The sequence below is a fragment of the Panthera uncia genome, chromosome C2 (genome assembly GCF_023721935.1).
Source record: "Panthera uncia isolate 11264 chromosome C2, Puncia_PCG_1.0, whole genome shotgun sequence".
NCBI lineage: Eukaryota > Metazoa > Chordata > Mammalia > Carnivora > Felidae > Panthera > Panthera uncia.
The window spans coordinates 127,326,111-127,344,668 of NC_064810.1; the positions used below are offsets into that span (position 1 = coordinate 127,326,111).

Here is an 18,558-nt window from a genome sequence, read left to right on the forward strand (position 1 = left end):
CCTTTTTATGTTTTCTTTGTTGTGTTGAAACTTTGGTTTGATGTAGTCCTACTTAACATTTTTGCTTTTTTTTTTTTTTTTTTTTGTAAGAAAGCATTTCTTTATAAAAGCATTCCAGTTACTAAGTGGAATAGCAGCATTTTATAACTCCCAGTATATGAATGGATCTAGTCACACTGAGATTCCCTTATTGTTAATATCACATGTCTTACAGGCATGATGTGCTTCTAAGAAAACAAAAAAAAACCAAGCCCCCCTCTAGTCTTGCCAAAGGAATGGAACCAGAGTTTGATCAAGCCTCTAGATGCAAAGAGCAGAGGAATAAGTTGAATTGCACTAGGAATGTGTGATCAGTAACCTCAAGACTGGGAAAACCAACCAACGGCCTCAGGGCCTTCAACAAAGTTATAGGGAAAAGGCAGATGGAAAGGGAGCCACAAGATTTAAAAAGACTCAAAAATATATTAACAGAAGGAAAAATGCAAGACCAAACCCTAGGAATGTACACTTGGGTGATAAACTACAAAGGAACACAAGGAAGCGTAAGACAAGTGGTCCTTTTTTTTTTTTTTTTTTTTTAAAGTGGTCACTTTCAAGAAGAAGGGAGTGGCTGTGATTTTGATGGGGGCACATGAAGGGGCTTCTGGAGAGGCTGGCAAAGTTCTTGACATAGATGGTAGTTTCAAGGGTGATTTGCCTTTTAACGACGAATTTGTTCAGCGAGATTTTCTGTAGTTGTGTTTTGGTTTACAGTAAAAAATGTTTAAAAACAAAACAGAAAAAAAAAAAAAAAACACCTCTCAGTTTTCCTAGTTACATACTGCTTCAGATTGCTGCTGTGTTAGGATCATGGCTCAGGACAGACTTTGGTGTCAGGTCTAAGTAGTTTTGATTTCTGACTCTGTTACTTACTAGTTGTGTGACTTTTGCTAAGTTGCTTTGCCTCTCTTAGCCCATGTTCTTCACCTGGAAGATAAGAATTTTATCAGTATCAAGCCCATAGGTTTGTTCTGAGGATTAAATGAGACTACGTATGTATGAGTTTACAGGATGTTTGGCATACAGCCTATGTTCAGTAAGAATGAGCTATTACTTAACTATCAGTGATTGTGAATTAATTTAAATAGCCCTTTAAATATCATAAATACTCACAATATTTATGTTCTCCTAGTACTTAAAGGAAATATATTAATTTGTGCTCTTCCATACCACCTACTCCTAAATTAGCTGTTACAATTTCTTTTAGTGAACATATTTTTATGACAAGTATTGCCTAGAAACTAAAACCACAGTTGTATATTAAAATATGTGCATGGGTATATTACTCTATAACCTTTGAGAGATGATTCAAAAGTCTGAATTAGAGACTTATCGGGGGAGTAAGTCTCCATTACACTCTGCTTACACATCAACTATGGAATAAACTTGGCTCTTGCTTTCAAAGGCAATGTGGAGGTGTGGGTGTTTCCTCATTCTTTAAGAAGTGTTTGTATTCTTTACAGGTTTTCATTTTCTTGTAGTTTATGATCATACTAGGAGACCTATGTGCTGAGATCTGTATTATTTGAAATATGCTCTCACTTTAAATTTCTCTCGCTTTAAAAAATGTTGAAATTAATGTGTCTCACCCATTAGAGTAATACTAGCCTCACCCATTCCTGAATTATTAAACAGAAAATAAATGAAACGCTAGTTTCTGGAAATTCAGATGTGGCTGAAATATTACCAAAGGGCATTGGGAATGATCAGATGTGTCAACGTAGTTGTCTGGATGAGGAGCTGTGAACGCGAGGGAGCGTTTGTGTTTATTCCTAGTACTAGATCTGTCTTAGAAAAAAGCAGGAGATCCTCAAAGGGAAACATTAAATTAGAACAAATATATCTCATTAACAAAGCAGTCAATTCCCTTTATTTTTAAAATTTTATGTACACATATGAATGATCTGTATAATGTACATTCAATATAGAAAGCTTTATATATTTGATACTGTATAGAACATTTCACAATTACACTAATCTCTTACATAACATCTTGACATCCGTTTTTAAATTTTTTTGCACAAGCTCCTTTTTCATTCAATTTGGTAAAGTCAGTTATACATACCGACATGTACTGTGAGCTCTCAGAAGGTTAATGATTGGGGAGAGGATACCGGGGAACAGGCACGAGGATGAAGCCTACTAGTGTTGGACGGTGGAGGGGGACAGCCACAGGGACTCGATGCAGGAGAGGGAAACACTGTCTTCCGGGGACAAGTGACCTAGTCCAATTTCTGTAGATTGCAGTTCAACCCCACAGTCACGCTAATTCAAAAAAAAAAACATTATAAAAACTAGGAAGAAAGTTTTGTCTTTTTGATTCACAGTCTTGTAAACAGATACAAAGGAACAGAATGTGCTTACATACATCAAGAAAAAAAACTTGTGTACCCACTTAGGCTGATCCACAGAGTGCTTTCTTACAACGTGATACAATTAGAATCACTGACTTTTTTTCCTAAATAAAAATATATTTATAGAAAAAGGAATAACACTGTCATGAAACCAGGAGAAAGGCAGTAAGAGTTTGTTTCAACGTATCAGCTGGAGGAATGTGGACTGGGCACTGGCCTGTCAGCATTTACTGTCTCTCACAAAGGTGTCAACTCTGATAGCCAAGGTCGCCTGCCTCGTGGTCTACGGGAGGCGGCAGGTTGGACATGACTGACGAGGATGTCCCTGCAGTAAGGTAGCCAGCAACTCCAGGTCCTGCAAGAGAGAAAGGAAAACACACACCTTCTAGAGAGCAGAGTCGTGTAAAAACACCTTTATAAGAAGGTCAGAAGCTAGTCAAGTACCTGATCACACACTTTAACAGACAACTACCCAGTGCCATTTTCAAGGTATGTCTTTACTATATGACAAAGTTAAAAATCATTTCAAAATTGATACTGGACAGCAACACTGGTGTGAAAACATGGAAAATTGGCCCTTCTCAATTCTGGGAATTCAATGCTTCAAAAAATTCTGGGCACTGAAGGATAGCTATGTCAAATGGAAAATAAAAAAAAAAAAGAACAAGTAGAGGAAGGAAACTCCATACTAAGCCCATCCAAAAGTCATACTTGATAAAATGCCCAAGAAAAACCTTTATCAACATTCAAGTTAACCTACTTTCATTTGGTGCGAAGAAATGCTGTTATAGCTAGTAACACCAAATGAACAAGGGCTGCTACACTGACAGCTCTACAAAAGGAAGGCTCTGGACATTTGTCACAGGTCAAAACAAGAATGCTATGGAAAAAGATATCAATATTTTCGTTTTATAGGTCTTCCTTGATTCTAAGAGTCTCTACTGCATAGAAATGCTACATATGCCAGCATTTATCAAGATGTGTCCTACAAGCATTGTAGATAATGGCTTTAGCCCTTCAGTTTATCATAAACATTGCAGAGACCATTACATCCCAGAAGCACTGCACAAACTGTACAGAGTACTTGCAAGAGACATTGTAGCATAATACCACAAACTGAGCAATACTCTTAGCTGAAACCGTAGGAAATAAGGCAAACAGCTAAGGAACATCAAGGGTTAGAACTAGAAAGGCAGTGGGAGCGGCATGCATTTAGCAAAATGATTCTCTACCTGCTTCAGAGAGCTACACAGAAGTTAGCAAGCTGCCTGGCAGAGCGGATCTAAAGCCCGCTCCTGAGGTGAAGGGGGCTGCTGCCAGTTAGAAGGGAAGGAGAGACACCTGAGGGGAAAAAAGAAATATAAGCAGCAAGGGAAGTTATAAGGAAATGCAAACAGCAGAGCAGTTTGATGAAGGCTGAGGCGTAACAGGGACTAATGTAGGACAAATGGGGCACAATTCAGATTGTTTCACGTTACAAGCACTTGTATCCAGGACGTGAAATGGCTTACACCACTGAGTGAACACTGCATCTCATATGTAATTATACAGCCAGACACAGTTCCACCTGTGTGAGCTGTAACACGCACACTCGGAACCTTGAACTTATAAACGTTGGAAAAAGGATCTTCCCTTTTTAAGGCACTGTAAGGCCTGCATCTACCAACTCCTGCCTTCTGCCAAGCAGGGTGCCAGGCCTTCCACAGACAGCTCAGAAGACCACCGGCTCAACCTACCCCCTCTGACAAGGCAGTTGGGAGCTACTGCACCACACTGTTCACATCACTTCCCACCAACCTATCAACCTTTGAACCCTAGGCAGCGGCAGGATTACCACAGATCGATTAAGTGGGTCTCACCAAAGATAGAAGCTGTAAGAATAACCCCCCCAAACACCCTGGACTGGTCAATTTCCCAAGCACTTCCAATGTTGGACTCATCTTGGCCACATCAAATGAGGAGATGACGAGACCAAATATGAATGCTACATATAGAAAACAGACTAAGGCTATTGTTCTTCAACTGCGTGCGGAGGCACCTTGGGACAAACTCACAGGGGTGCTGCTAGATATTTTACGTCGGAGAGAAACACAGCAACATCTGCTGGATGCCACATAGCCACTTTCAAGTTGTTTGGACCTAATACTTCAACTTAGCTATTAGGTTATTTCTTTTGGCCTAGCAGTAGATGAAAAAATCATTAAGACATTAAAGGCATTGTAAACTGAGAAAAGTTTGGGAACTTCTGGGCTAAAATTAAATTGAGACATGATAGGCTTAGAAGAATCATCCACAATAGACCAAATTCCAGCCCCACCATTTGCCACTTTAGGAAAAGACAAACAAATTCCTGGGTATTTCTGTAAATAAGTCTGAAATGCTCTTTCTCTCACACCTCTGGCTTCTCTTTTAGAAGGTGTCTGGTTAGGATGAGGACAGAGCAGTTGTGTTCTCCAGAGAAAGGTGGGAGGAGAGAGCAGGAGCTGCCAGAAATGGGGCACGTGGCAATAACGTGCAAGGCTGCCAGACTTGAGAATGAGAAAAGACGGAAAATTAACAAAGAACCCCGCAAAATGGAATTGCCTGCAACGATAGAGCAGTGGAAAGAGCATGGGCTTTGTTAAAAATGAACGTGAGAGTCTCAGGAGGGAAAACAAAAGCAGGAAGCTCTGCCTCAGCGTCAGTGTCCTATAGTAAACTGATGAGCTCAGGGAATCTTTCCCAACATCACTCACATCATATAGTCTTGGGACAGGTGGACAAAGAACAACACAAGGTGGAAAAAAAATCCTAACTCGTAGAGAACTGATGGACCTGTATGAAGAGAGACCTTAGAATTGCATCCACCCCCCTTTAATGACCTTAGGAAGCCAAATTAACTATGTGACATGCCTCTAATATAAATATATACAGGGGTGTGTGTGTATGAAGTTCATCTCCATATTCCAATTAAGTGTGTGTGTGTGGGGGGGGGGGTACACAAAGCTCTTCGTCATCAATTCCCACTCCTACAACCATGTTTCCCTTGCCCTGCTTCTCTTCCTTTCCCTCTTGTTCCTTCTTTCTCTATACTGATTTTCTAGGTAAGGTAATTGGAGGATTTTCCCTGCTAAAATTGTTTTTACAGGGCCTTGAACTTCTCACCAACATGCCCTTCTAGAACCTAACAAATAGCTAAGTAACTAACGCCCAGGTCAATGAAAACATAGCTTGTCTGCATTGTAGGTAAAACCGCATTAGACAGTTTAGGTAAGTTTTTATCATAAAACAAAACAAGTATGCCAGGCCAAAGAACCTATGGAACCAGGTGGTCTCTTCTCAATTCATCTACAAGGAGCAATCTCGCCTAGGACATTTTATCCATACTCCCAATCCTGAGATGTGACTGAATGATATCTGCTCAGCAGCCAGGGTAAAGAAAATAATTATCGTATTTTTGGTCATTCTTATCCTACTTTGAAAGAGTAATTAACTTTCCTCTATCTTTCACCATCTCCTAAACAAAATCTACTTGCCAAACTTACCATCGGTATTTTAGAAAAATGGTTAGTGAAGTGTGTTTTCACAGCACCTTATTTCATTTGCACATTGGGCACAATTAGAATCTCCTCCAGGCTGAGCACAGGGTGGGGTAAATCCTAATCAATTAAAGTTCCAACTCAATGCAACACTGTATACATTCCAAGGAGTTCCGCTAATGCGACTTTACCATTATTAGAATAACTTGTACCTTTTATCAAACACATGACACACAATACAAAGCATCAATGGAACAGCTCAAACACAAAAAAGAAAACATTTGACAACCTAAACAATGAGTAGACAATTCAAAAGGTAGTGCTCTCTTTAAACAGTCCTTTCAAAACAAGGAGAGCTGATGGGAAAATCTTCTCAAACAACTAACATTTCAACAAAAGAACATCCCAGATTGATGATGTGCTAAGAACTAGACAATTTCCGGGCCAACAGAGCTCAGGGCTAGTCCAGACTGTCCCATGTAGTCGTGCCTACAGGCTTCAGGGGGGCCTGCAGAACGGCCAGAGCAACACCAGGATGTGTCCAAGTTGGGATTTATACCATCTCCCCTTTGACCAGCTTTGTACAGAACCTGCTGCCCTGAGTGGGCCCAAAGGAGGATGTAAAGAAATTTGTAAATCCCAGCTTTTCTTCTTCCCCAACCCTCTTCCATCCCCTACAGCTCATCACAGCTCCTTCTCACAACTCCTTCAGAAGCTACCCCAGGGATCCAAGTAAAAGGAAAGGCACAGACAGGAACCCTTCAAATCCCTGTACATTTTTCTATAGTTATTAGCAAATATGGATGGGGCGAGGACCTAAAGATTTCTGAAGGAAATTAGTCTCTAAAGATAAATCCCTATCTCTTCTGTATTCTAACCACAGACTTTGTGACCCACATCCCATTACTAAGTCAAGGACCATCTAAAGTCTTCTATTGCATCAAGTCAATGAACACTAAGCACAATGCAGAACACAACAAATTAGAAAGGTGTCCCTGTAGAAAAGCTTATAATCTACATCTTTCTATTCTTCAAGGCCAAACTTTTAAGTAGCTATTCTTAGCTGGAAAAAACATAAGGCAGACTTCCCAGTCACAACATCCTTATACGAGGTAATTAACGTAATGCCACAAAAAGGTGGTATTACATAAACTTTTGGAAAACGAGTCTAAAGAAGTTTTTAGTGTGCCTATTATAGAACATACTCTTATTTAGAAGCTACTGCTTCACCTCAAATTTCAAAGAGAGATACGAGATAGCCAAAGACCATTTTCTAGGTATTTCTTTCCATAGAAATCACAGGACAGGCACATGGGAAAGTTAGAAGGGAACCGTAGGACACTGCTCTTAATGTACATGCAGGGATGGGCAATCAAAGCACCGTGTGTTTACAAATGTTAAGGCTCTGCTGTATACTAATTTGGATGTAAATTAAAAAAAATAAAACGAGTTAAAACAAAAACAAATGTTAGGGCTCTGCTTATAAATTTTAGTGGATTAATATTAAATGGTCACAGTGAGGAAGCAAGCAGTAGTGCCACAACAGACTAAAATTAAAACCAGGCAAAATATTCTCTGAAGTCCCCATTTTTAAGTACTCAAGATTTATAAACTTTAGTTTTAAAGTTATACTAAAGTACAAACTTTAGTCTTCATGATTTATAAACTTCTACACCAGCAATCGGGATTACTCAAAAAGTTACACTGGCATAAAATCCAGTGGGTACTGTTTTTTTCTCTCAATTTACCTACATCAGCTCTGGTAAGAGGAGGATTCAGAGCTGATTTTTGTTTACATATATACCACACTCAGGCAGATGGCAAAAACCACCTGTTATTCTTAAGGTTAATTTCAAACTGAAAACTTTCATACCAGAGACTATATTTCATCTTCGGATATACCAAAAGAATGGTAAGACTTTCTTTTTAAATAGAAGCCAATATGAAAATATTGGAAAATTATTAGGCAATTAGTGTGTCAAATGGACAAATGTCCTGAGCTTCAAAAACATACTATCTTTTGAACCCTAGACACTAAAATGTCCTTTCCCTTTATGGTACATACTTCTTCCTACAAAAGGAAAAATTGTATATGTTTTATAAAACTACAGATTAATTACTGGAAACTTAGAAGAAAAATATTTCACAGATGAATGTACATATTTGGAGTTCCAATCTGTTATTTTGACAGAAATGGAAAATATCATACGCTATCATGTTTCTAATACTGATATTTCTGAATAGGTATTTCTCTAATCTTTTTACACGTTCAAGATAAACATTTCAACAGTCATGCTCCAAATATAACCTATGACACCATCAATTCATTGGGTCAAAACCGAGCAAAGTTCACGTTTCAGTCAGCACACATTCAACACATTAGCAGTTGACATTTGCCCAGGGCTAACCCCAGAGGTCCACCACATGCTCACAGGACCTCCAAGACAGGTGGCTAGTAGCTTAGGAAGACACTATAAATGCTATTTCAGTTTAATCAGGGCAACAGGAAGGTGGCTTCTGCCATATGTTTCAGAGTAACCAATTAGGTGTGGATTACCTGTGAGGTATCCTGCTGTTTGTGACTCAGAAATAAACAAATCGTGTTTCTGATCTTTGAAGGCACTCCAGACTGAAGAACGAGACAAGATTTCGTTCACCTAGAGAAGTAAAACAAACTCTTTGAACATAATGAATTTAAGTTAGCCTCATTACTGAGGACTGGGTGTTGGAAGAAGAACCAAAGAGAAAAAGCAAACTTCCAAGACAAAAGGAAAGTTAGCCGAGGAAAGATCCAAAGATGGAGCAAGACCTAGCATTCCTTAAATGCTCTATGCCAGGCACAGGGACAGAGACATCTCGTGAAACCAGATCCAAAGAAGGCCCTAAGTCAGGCTTCCTTCTAAAATTGGACACTATTATTTGAACTTATAATTTACTGGCTTGTTTGTTATTTGGGCAGAAAGATTTTCTTGTGATAGTAACAACTGGCTGACAGTGTGGCATGACCTCATGAAGTTATTCCCAAGGAAGGGGTCTAGGGAGAAGATGCTATAAACTCAAGCTAAAACTTAAAGCAGTCTTGGGGCGCCTAGGTGGCTTAGTCGGTTGAGCGACTGACTCTTGATTTTGGCTCGGGTCATGATATTGCAGTTTCTGAGTTCGAGCCCTGCGTTGGGCTCTGTGCTAACACTGTGGAGGCCGCTTGTAGTTCTCCTTCCCTCTCTCTCTGCCCCTACCCAACTTGTGCATGTGCACTCTCTCTCTCAAAATAAACTTTAAAAAAATAAAATAAACTTTAAAAAATTATGGGTTGTGACCTATTAGAAGTTTATGAAATCGATGAAGAGGGTTTAATCAGCATGCTTGAGGAAATAGGTTAATATAGAAAGCATCAGAATTCACATGTAAAATGGGTGAACACTCATATTTGATGTATATACATGTAAGTACAAATAACGTGTGTGTAAAGTATACTGGACTAAGACCAAAGACATTTTTGTGTGATACAGATTAAAAAAAGTTTAGGAAATTCCAACTTAGAGGCTTTCACATATCAACATTCAGATCAAATATTGATTGGGTACCTCATGTGGAGGCATAATGGGACACAAAGATGTGAGATGGTCTCTGTCTCTGAAGCGCTCACAGTCTAGTCTAGCAGGGGAAGACACTGCCAGATAATTTGGTGGCAGGCATTAAAGATATATGTGGGGCCACACAAGCCCAGGAGGCTCCCTGTTGTAACCTTGGAATCACTACTGGAAGTAATTACTTGTGAAGGTGGTGGGGGATCTGCTAGTTTGGAAACTATCACACCAGTTTCCTCCCCTTGAAATCAGAAGATGGATGTCAGGGTTACTTGCCTAATTTCATCAAGAGGAATCCTGAGGCAGGTTGAGGATAAGACAACTGCCTGCCTAGAGTACCTCTGCTTGGCAAGTTCAGAACACCCACAAAAAAGCCCCCAAATACTTCAAATATCCTCAATAATCCTCAATACTTCAAATCTCAATAATATTCAATTGTTCAAATGGTGATACTGATAGAATGGGCAATGGCATAAAAATGTTTCTTTAGTTAGACTTTACACAAAGACAATGGAATCACTAAAAGAAAACTTTAAGTCAATTTAAACCTATGAAAGAACATGAGTAGGTAGTAACACTACAAGTGTCTATCACTGAATGAATGTATAAATTGTGGCATATACATACAGGAATACTTCAGCCATAAAAAGGAATGAAGCACTGATACATGCTCTAACATGATGAACCTCGAAAACATGCTAAGTGACAGAAGCCAGACATCATGTATTGTATGATTCCATTTATATGAAATATTCAGAATAAGTGAATTCACAGACAACAAAGTGGTGGCTGCCAGAGGCTGAGGAAAGGGACAAATGGGAAGTAATTGATTAATGGGTACAGATGTTTCTTTTGGGGTGATAAAAATGTTTTGGAACAGATAAGGTGGTGGTTGCATAACATTGTTAATATACTAAACACAAATTAATCGTTCACTTTAAAATGGTTAATTTTATGTTGTGTAAATTTCACCTTAATTAAATAAACACAGAGCGAGAGAGCATTAGATAATGCTGGACAGTAACAATGAATGAGGAACTCCTCAGAAGCAACAAGAATAAAACCAAAGAGGAAAACTGAATTACTGGGCTGTCTTGAAATCAGCATATGTATGTAGCTGACACACATTGTTAAGTGTTAATAAATAAAGGTGATAAAACTAAAACAATGTTCCAAAATGGCATAATGGGATTGTTAATAAATGTGGTTATCACTATCCAGCAACACATGCTAGAACTGAACATTAACCTTAACCAGCTTTAAATGCTCATTGAATTTCAGCATTTTTCTTCTTGAAATGTACGACATACCATCAGCATTCAAAAAAAGAATCCCCCCAAGTCACTACTTGAGTCTATGAGGAGAGGTGCAGAGATCACCCATGGCCAAGACCCTTGGTTTGGAGAATACCCTGTCATAGCCAGCAAATCAAAGTCACCCCTGTGTAGACTCACCTGTTCTCCATGCTGCAGGCTTCGAGTCATGGCCTTGAGAGCTTTAACAATCTGAGCTTTAGTGGCTGCTGGGCTGTCAAGATTTTCAAGACCAATGCCTTCAAGTAATTTTAAGAGGTATGGGACCAGATCTACTTTCAGGGCCTAGAAGAAAATATAAAGCATACCATAAACATGCTGAAAAAAATGTAAATCATACACTGAAGAAACAATTGCACTCCCAGAACCATACCTGGAAGACAACCTCCTGTCTTTCATTTTAACATAGATGAAGATTTCTTTTACAGATCTAATAATAATGACACTCTTTTTTTTTTAACTTTTTTTTTAAATGTTTATTTATTTTTGACAGCGAGAGAGAGAGAGCATGAGCAGGTGAGGGGCAGTGACAGAGGGAGATTCAGAATCCCAAGCAGGCTCCAGGCTCTGAGCTGTCAGCACAGAGCCTGACGTGGGGCTCGAACTCACAGACTGCGAGATCATGACATGAGCCGAAGTCAGATGCTCAACCGACTGAGCTACCCAGGCGCCCCAATGACACTCTTATTTAAGGAGATTTTATTTCATGCCATCAACTGTTCTAAATGTTACAGACTAGAAACATCTAGTTGTGTCATTACACATCACAACATGTAATGACATAGGCACTACTATTATTACTGATGGAAAAATCAATGCACAGAGGGTGAAACCTGTTGACAGGTAACAGGCAGCAATGCAATCTCTATATGGAACTACAAAGTGCAGAACATGAGCTTTTAGCCACTATACTGGGCTGCCTCTTCTATGACACTATAGTAATGGGCACAAAATTTAAAGTATCTTAATATTTTTTTCACATTTTCTTAAAACATCAACTTTTGCATTTACCATACATTTCCTGTCAGTCTTAAAAAGGCTAGTTAACATTCTGGTATTGCACAACTTTCAATACCCACGCTAAAACTCAGAGGGAAGAGATGGAAGTAACTAACATTTAGTGAGTATACCTCCCTTTATAGATACTGTTCTCCTAACAACCCTGTGAGGGAGTTAGAATTTTACTTCACAGATGAAGAATCTGAATGTAAGTTTGTGAGTCATGCCTGAGGTCACAGAGCCATCAAGTGGTAGCACCAGCTCAAGCTGTTTCTAATACAACTCCTCTCCCCAGCCAATTATAAGTCTGAACTTCAGGGCATCCAAATACCTCCTTGAGATGTACCCAGTACTTCTGAACTGCCTAAATGAGGGATGGGAATAGGAGACGGGGGAGGAAAAGGGGCTGGGAGAATAGGAGGACCAGATACAAAAATGCAGGGCCTTGTACTGAGGCTAAGGATGTCAGCTGTCACTTTGTTATCTGGTGGTAATGGGAAACCAATGAAGGGTTTTTAAAATGAACAGTAACCCAGTTAGAGTTATATTTTAGGAAGATCAGTTTTGTGATAGTTTTTGTTCCTTCAGTGTCTGTCTACACTACATTCATACCCACCAAGTCTTATTTTCATTAGGTGGGTAGTCTCTTTGAAAAAAAAAAAAAACAAAAAAAAAAACAGTAGAAATCTTGGCATGTTCTTAAACATGACTTCAGAATCAAGGAATCACTAAACAAAGTGAATCTTTCCAAAGATAATGAAACAAATTTGACAAAGCAAGCTAAGAATAAATGCTTAGCAGAAAACCAAAATTCAAAACTTAAATATCACAAAAGTACTCTGAAGTTGGTTAAGATTCCTGACAGCTGGCCCACCTTTCTCAGTGTGTGTGTGTGTATGCATGCATGCATATATATATATAGGCATGTGCCTGTCTGTATATAAAATATAAAATCATCCATGCATTAACCCACAAATGATCTCTTTACCAAACCTATGTCAGAGAAACCAAATCAGTGCTAAACAAGTGAAAATCTATTTGCCTGGGTATGTTTGTTTTCCTGAAATAGTACTGAATCTAGAAAGTCACTTACTTGTGCTACTAATTCATTCTGCTCCTTCTGAAACATTCGATTAATTGCTTCACAGGCTAAACCAACAGTATCTGGTCGTTTTTTCATCCCATTCATCAGTGGGCCAATGGTGTCCAAAGATGCCATGGCTCGAACACACAGCTAAGTGTCCGAAAAAAGAAGTAAATACAATAAACACAGTAAATACAATAATAAAATATATGAAAAACCTACATTCAGCTCAAGTTTAATAATGAACTCAAATTCAGTCTCCTGTTAATTACATCATTTAAACTAGTTTAAGAGTTGCTACAATACCACTGGTTCACATGCAGAAAGGCACATGGTAGGAAGCGGATGTGTACTGCAATGTACATTAATCACAAAGAGGGAACATAAATAAATTCCAAATTTGTAAGCTACTAACTGGATTTATCACTACCTCATTTTCAGACAGGGCATGGATAATGCGGATGGCACTCTTAGGAATGGCATTGTTCCTATGATTCATTGCCTGGATCACTTTGGGGAGGTGGCCCAATGGTGGGACCTGGTCAGCCAGCTGAGGCTGTGCATTGAAGAGACATACTGTTGCCATTGTCAAAGTTTCCAAAGTTTCTCCCTAGAGGGTATAAAACAAAGAAACAAACTATAAAATACTGACAAAGTTAAGTCCTAAACATCCTTGGAAACTATTTGGTGTTCTACCCTAGAGATCTACAAGTTCTATGTGCTGATTTTTTAAAACCGATTCACAAATCCTAAGAAAACAACTATCTTCCCATCTTGAAAAAAGGCATGAATTCAAAGTCAAAGGACTTTAAGAATGTGATCTTTTTTTAATGTTTATTTATTTTTGAGAGAGAGAGAGAGAGAGAGAGAGCATGCAAGAGAGGGGCAGAGAGAGAGAGAGAGAGGGAGACACAGAATCTAAAGCAACCTCCAGTCTCCGAGCTGTCAGCACAGAACCCCACACAGGGCTCAAACCCACAAACCATGAGATCATGACCTGAGGTGAAGTCAGATGCTTAACTGACTGAGCCACCCAGGCGACCCAAGAATGTGTTCTCTTAATTAATCTAAGCAGTCTTTCACTGGGCCAGGTCACATCTCATTTCTGTTGCAGGTTTGAGAGAGAATCTCCCAAAAGTTATTACCAGAAAGTTTTAGTCAGTGTTATAAAAATGTCAGTATCAGGGAACATCAATAGTTCATGAGAATGCAGAAGTCATGAAATGGGTATCCTAGTTCTACTAAAAATCCTATTGAAAAAAAATCCTATTGAACTGGTTTGGCTGCCATAATGCACTTTATATTGTGGATTGCAAAAAACCTGTAACTTATCCCATTTTATCAGACGTGTACACCCACAGCATCTGAAACAAACATGGAAATTGGGATGGGCCCCAAAGCCAAGGTGATAGGGGAGGAAAATGCTGTGTTTTCCCCTAAGTTTCTGCTTTTTGAAGATTTTTTTTTTTTTTTTTTAGGAATCTATTTACGTAGCAAAAATCCTAGTAAACAGAAAATGAGACTGAAAAGTTATGTACGTAAACATTTGGCAAAATAATAATACTTTTTTTTAAGTTGTGCTAAGCTAATGATAGTAACTAGTAATTTCTAGGTACTTGACATGTGCCAGACGTTACTCTAAGTACTCTCCATATGTCAAAACTCACTAAAACCTCAGCCTTAGGGACAGGTGTCGTGATCCTTCCATAAATGAGGCAGACCACGAAGCACTGTTCAAGGTTACAGAGCCAGTCAGTGGTGAAGCTGGTACTGGGATCCAGGACCATCTAATAACACAGCTTGGGCTCTTTATTACCTTGTTCCATAGTCAGCCTATTTAATACAGCCAACAGTCACGTACCTCAATTATTTTTACTCTAAAGGTTTAAATAACAAAACCTTATATAGTATAAGGCTACTTTCTCACTCCTGCTTACCTTGTAGCCTCTGCCTTTGAACACAGATACTAGGTTCACTCTCCTATCAATGTCTTTCACAAGGGTCACATATGGAAGGCTGAGTGAAGTACACTAGCAGGACACACTTCTAGGGGAGCACCGAATGTTTGTGTTTTTCCTTAAACTAATATAACCATTGGAGATGAAGTTGCAGATACCTTCTTTTAGAGCCTCTATACTTGCCAGAGATAGCAATTTGTCAATATAGACATCTCCAACTTTGGTTCAGAAATAACCATGTTCACTTTTGAACATGCCCCAAAAATAAGATGAATCGGCATATCTGAATTTGAACCTGGCTGCTGTATTGAAAAAAGTAACCAATTCTTAATGTATGGGCCATGAGGATGGTGTTTTAACAGAAATCCCATCAGTATATTTAGCAAACTACTGGAAATGTTTTGCTGATGGCTGAAGCTTACATGAGGATTGTTCTTCTCCAGGAGCTCAGTTAATTTTTCTAATAGTGCAATAAGGAATTCTCTAGGCTTTCTTAGAACCCACGCTGGCTGTGCAATAAAGATTCTCAAGAAAACTCCTCCAACAGCAAGTTCACCCTCTGCTTCTCCAAACACCACAGCAAAATCTTCAGGCAACTTTAAAGAAAGAAAGAATCATAATCAAGTCACTTAATCCTTAGTCATACATGACACAAAAAATGCAAATCCCATTAAATAGTCATTAATATAATCAAATTATATACTTTTGTATAATCCCTTAATAAATTTCAAAAAAGGTACTTTGATTACTTACTTAAAAAGTGAATATTCCTAAATTTAAAACGTGACTTCCCAGGGGAATTCTTAAGTGTCTTAATGACAAAGTGTCTAACAGTTATCAAACTGACGCAGTAGGAATTAAAAAACAACAGCAAACAGCAAACTAAAAATACAATAAAATGTAGAATTCCTTCCTCTGAATAAAAGTATATTTTACCTTCCAATTTACATCAGGGTTATCTCGCTGATTTTTAAAGTGCCTTGGGGAAAAAAAAAGTGAGAGGGTAGAATATCAAACTTCAGTCACAAAATGCACATTCATCAATTGTTAGAATAAATATTAGAGAGGTGATGGACAAATGGGAAACATTTGTCCTTTTTGGCGATTTACCTGAAGGCGTTACTTACTCTAGCATCATTTCTCTAACTGTTGTAGACACTTTATCTCTGGAGCTATCATTCCAAATTAACTCAGGATTTTCATGAGTTCCTTCAAAAATATGTACAGCAGCTTCAGGGTTGTCTCTCATGGCATCCATGAAAACGCTTGGTAGAAATTTCATTAGCGTAATGCGGACCTACAGCAGGGGGGTTGAGAGAGAAAAGAGATCTACTGGTGTCGGGTGTGTTCTGTATTTCTCTAGGATTGTATTTTGTGGTGTGGCTGATCTGGGCCGTAACTATTATCCAAAGTTCTGGAGTGGGAGAAGGGATCCACCCTAGTTTATGCAAGGGTAACTTTAACAAGACTTCCTACTTACCTATCCAGTTTCACTTCATCTCGGTCTCACATTTAAGATACCTGAAGAAATTCAATACTGCTGACGCATGTAGTGTCTAGGGCACACCTTGCTGGATCATGCCTTGCACATACTGTTCCTTCTTCCCAGAATACCCTTATTCTGGTATTCCAGGCCTGTCCCCCCAACCCTGCCCCATGCTCCCTGCCTTTGCAAACACATTTTTCTCATTTTTCTCACAAAGTGGCCTTTGTGTCTTTCAAGTCTTTTTTAGTGTATTTATTTTGCTATACTATGTTTTTATATTATACTGTGGCTTTTTCTGAAAAGGACTTAAAGTGCAGCTTTAAAAATAATACAGGGGTGCCTGGCTGGCTCAGTTGGTAGAGCATGTACCTGTTGATCTCAGGGTCATAAGTTCGAGTCTCACATTGGGTGTAGTGATTACGTTAAAAAAAGCAGTAAAAATAATACATCCAAAACACACACACACACACACACACACACACACACACACACACACACACAAACTGAAAATTACACTGAGGCATTATAATAGAGGGAAAAGGAAGGTTGGGAAGTTTTCTGCTGAGGTCTTCACTTGGTTTTCTCTCCTTTATATCACTCAAGCCTGTGCTCAAACTCATCCTCTGGAAAGTTTCCCTGACCTGGTCTGTCTCACTCGTTGCTTGTATTCTCAGGCCCTGGCATGAGAGTCAAAAACTTATTTGAATGAAGACTAATATAAAGCCAGCCACAAAGGAAATAAAATAATTTTCTATAATTGACAGTGATATACTACACATTCAATGTAGTAAATTTATACTACAAATTTAGTTCTGAACTTGCTAGGCACCCAAGAACTAAAGGAAACTATCAGTTACATAATAGAGAACATCCACCAGGAATTATTTCACTTTTTTTTTTTTAAATGAATAAGTTTATTTTTAAAAATAAAATAAAAAGTAGATTTTTCAACTTACTAAATTTTAAGAAGTATCTATAGAACCAAATGTCTTGGCAATGCAGGATACTAATTGTCCTTCAATGTCTTTTATTTATTTTACTTTCTATAATTTATTTTTTTATAATTTACAACCAAGTTAGTCAGCATATGGTGTAAGAATTATTCCAGAGTAGATTCCTTAACGCCCCTTACCCATTTAGCCCATCCCCCCCCCCACAATCCCTACAGCAACCCTGTTTGTTCTCTACATTTAAGAGTCTCTTATGTTTTGTCCCGTTTTTATATTACTTTTTATTCCTTTCCCTTATGTTCATCTGTTTTGTACCTTAAAGTCCTCATATGAGTGAAGTTATATGATATTTGTCTTTCTCTGACTAATTTCGCTTAGCATAATACCCTCCAGTTCCATCCACATAGTTGCAAATGGCAAGATTTCATTCTTTTTGATTCCTGAGTCATACTCCATTGTGTGTGTGTGCGCGCGTATATATATATACGCGCGCACACACACACACGTTGTACATACATACCACACCTTCTTTATTCATCCATCGTTGGACATCTGGGCTCTTTCAATAATTTGGCTACTGTCAATGGCGCTGCTATAAAACACTGGAGTGCATGAGTTCCTTCAAAACAGCACACCTGTATCCCTTGGATAAATACCTAGTAGTGCAATTGCTGGGTCATAGAGTAGTTTTATTTTTAATTTTTTGAGAACTTCCATGCTGTTTTCCAGAGTGGCTGTACCAGTTTGCAATCCCACCAGCAGTGCAAGAGGGTACCCGTTTCTCTACATCCTCGCCAGCATATGTAGTCTCCTGATTTGTTCATTTTAGCCACTCTGACCAGTGTGAGGTGGTATGTAAGTGTGGCTTTGATTTGTATTTCCCTGATGAAGAGTGACATTGAGCATCGTTTCATGTGTCTGTTGGCCATCTGGATGTCTTCTTTGGAAAAGTGTCTATTCATGTCTTCTGCTCATTTCTTTACTGGATTATCTGTTTTTTGGGTGTTAAGTTTGATAAGTTCTTTATAGATTTTGGATACTAACCCTTTATCTGATAGGTTGTTTGCAAATATCTTCTTCCGTCGGTTGCCTTTTAGTTTTGCTAATTATTTCTTTCACTGTGCAGAAGATTTTTATTTTGATGAGGTCCCAATAGTTCATTTTTGCTTTGGTTTCCCTTGCCTCCGTGTTGAGTAAGAAGCTACTGCAGCCAAGGTCAGAAAGGTTTTTGCCTGCTTTCTCCTCGAGGATTTTGATGGCTTCCTGTCTT

At 38.7% G+C, this 18,558-nt stretch overlaps 1 protein-coding gene across 1 annotated transcript in view; it reads right to left on the bottom strand.

Moving 5' to 3' along the window:
* Positions 1-58: 58 nt before the first annotated feature.
* Positions 59-18,558, bottom strand: part of DNAJC13 (DnaJ heat shock protein family (Hsp40) member C13) — a 127,720-nt gene continuing 109,220 nt past the window's right edge. Inside the window, exons 49-56 of the mRNA XM_049629806.1 lie at positions 15,980-16,149; positions 15,789-15,831; positions 15,275-15,448; positions 13,325-13,504; positions 12,904-13,044; positions 10,947-11,096; positions 8,469-8,562; positions 59-2,748 (exon numbers count right to left, since the gene is read on the bottom strand). Coding sequence (XP_049485763.1) covers positions 2,642-2,748; positions 8,469-8,562; positions 10,947-11,096; positions 12,904-13,044; positions 13,325-13,504; positions 15,275-15,448; positions 15,789-15,831; positions 15,980-16,149 — 1,059 coding nt within the window. The 3' untranslated portion in view covers positions 59-2,641. The remainder of the gene's footprint in view (positions 2,749-8,468; positions 8,563-10,946; positions 11,097-12,903; positions 13,045-13,324; positions 13,505-15,274; positions 15,449-15,788; positions 15,832-15,979; positions 16,150-18,558) is intronic.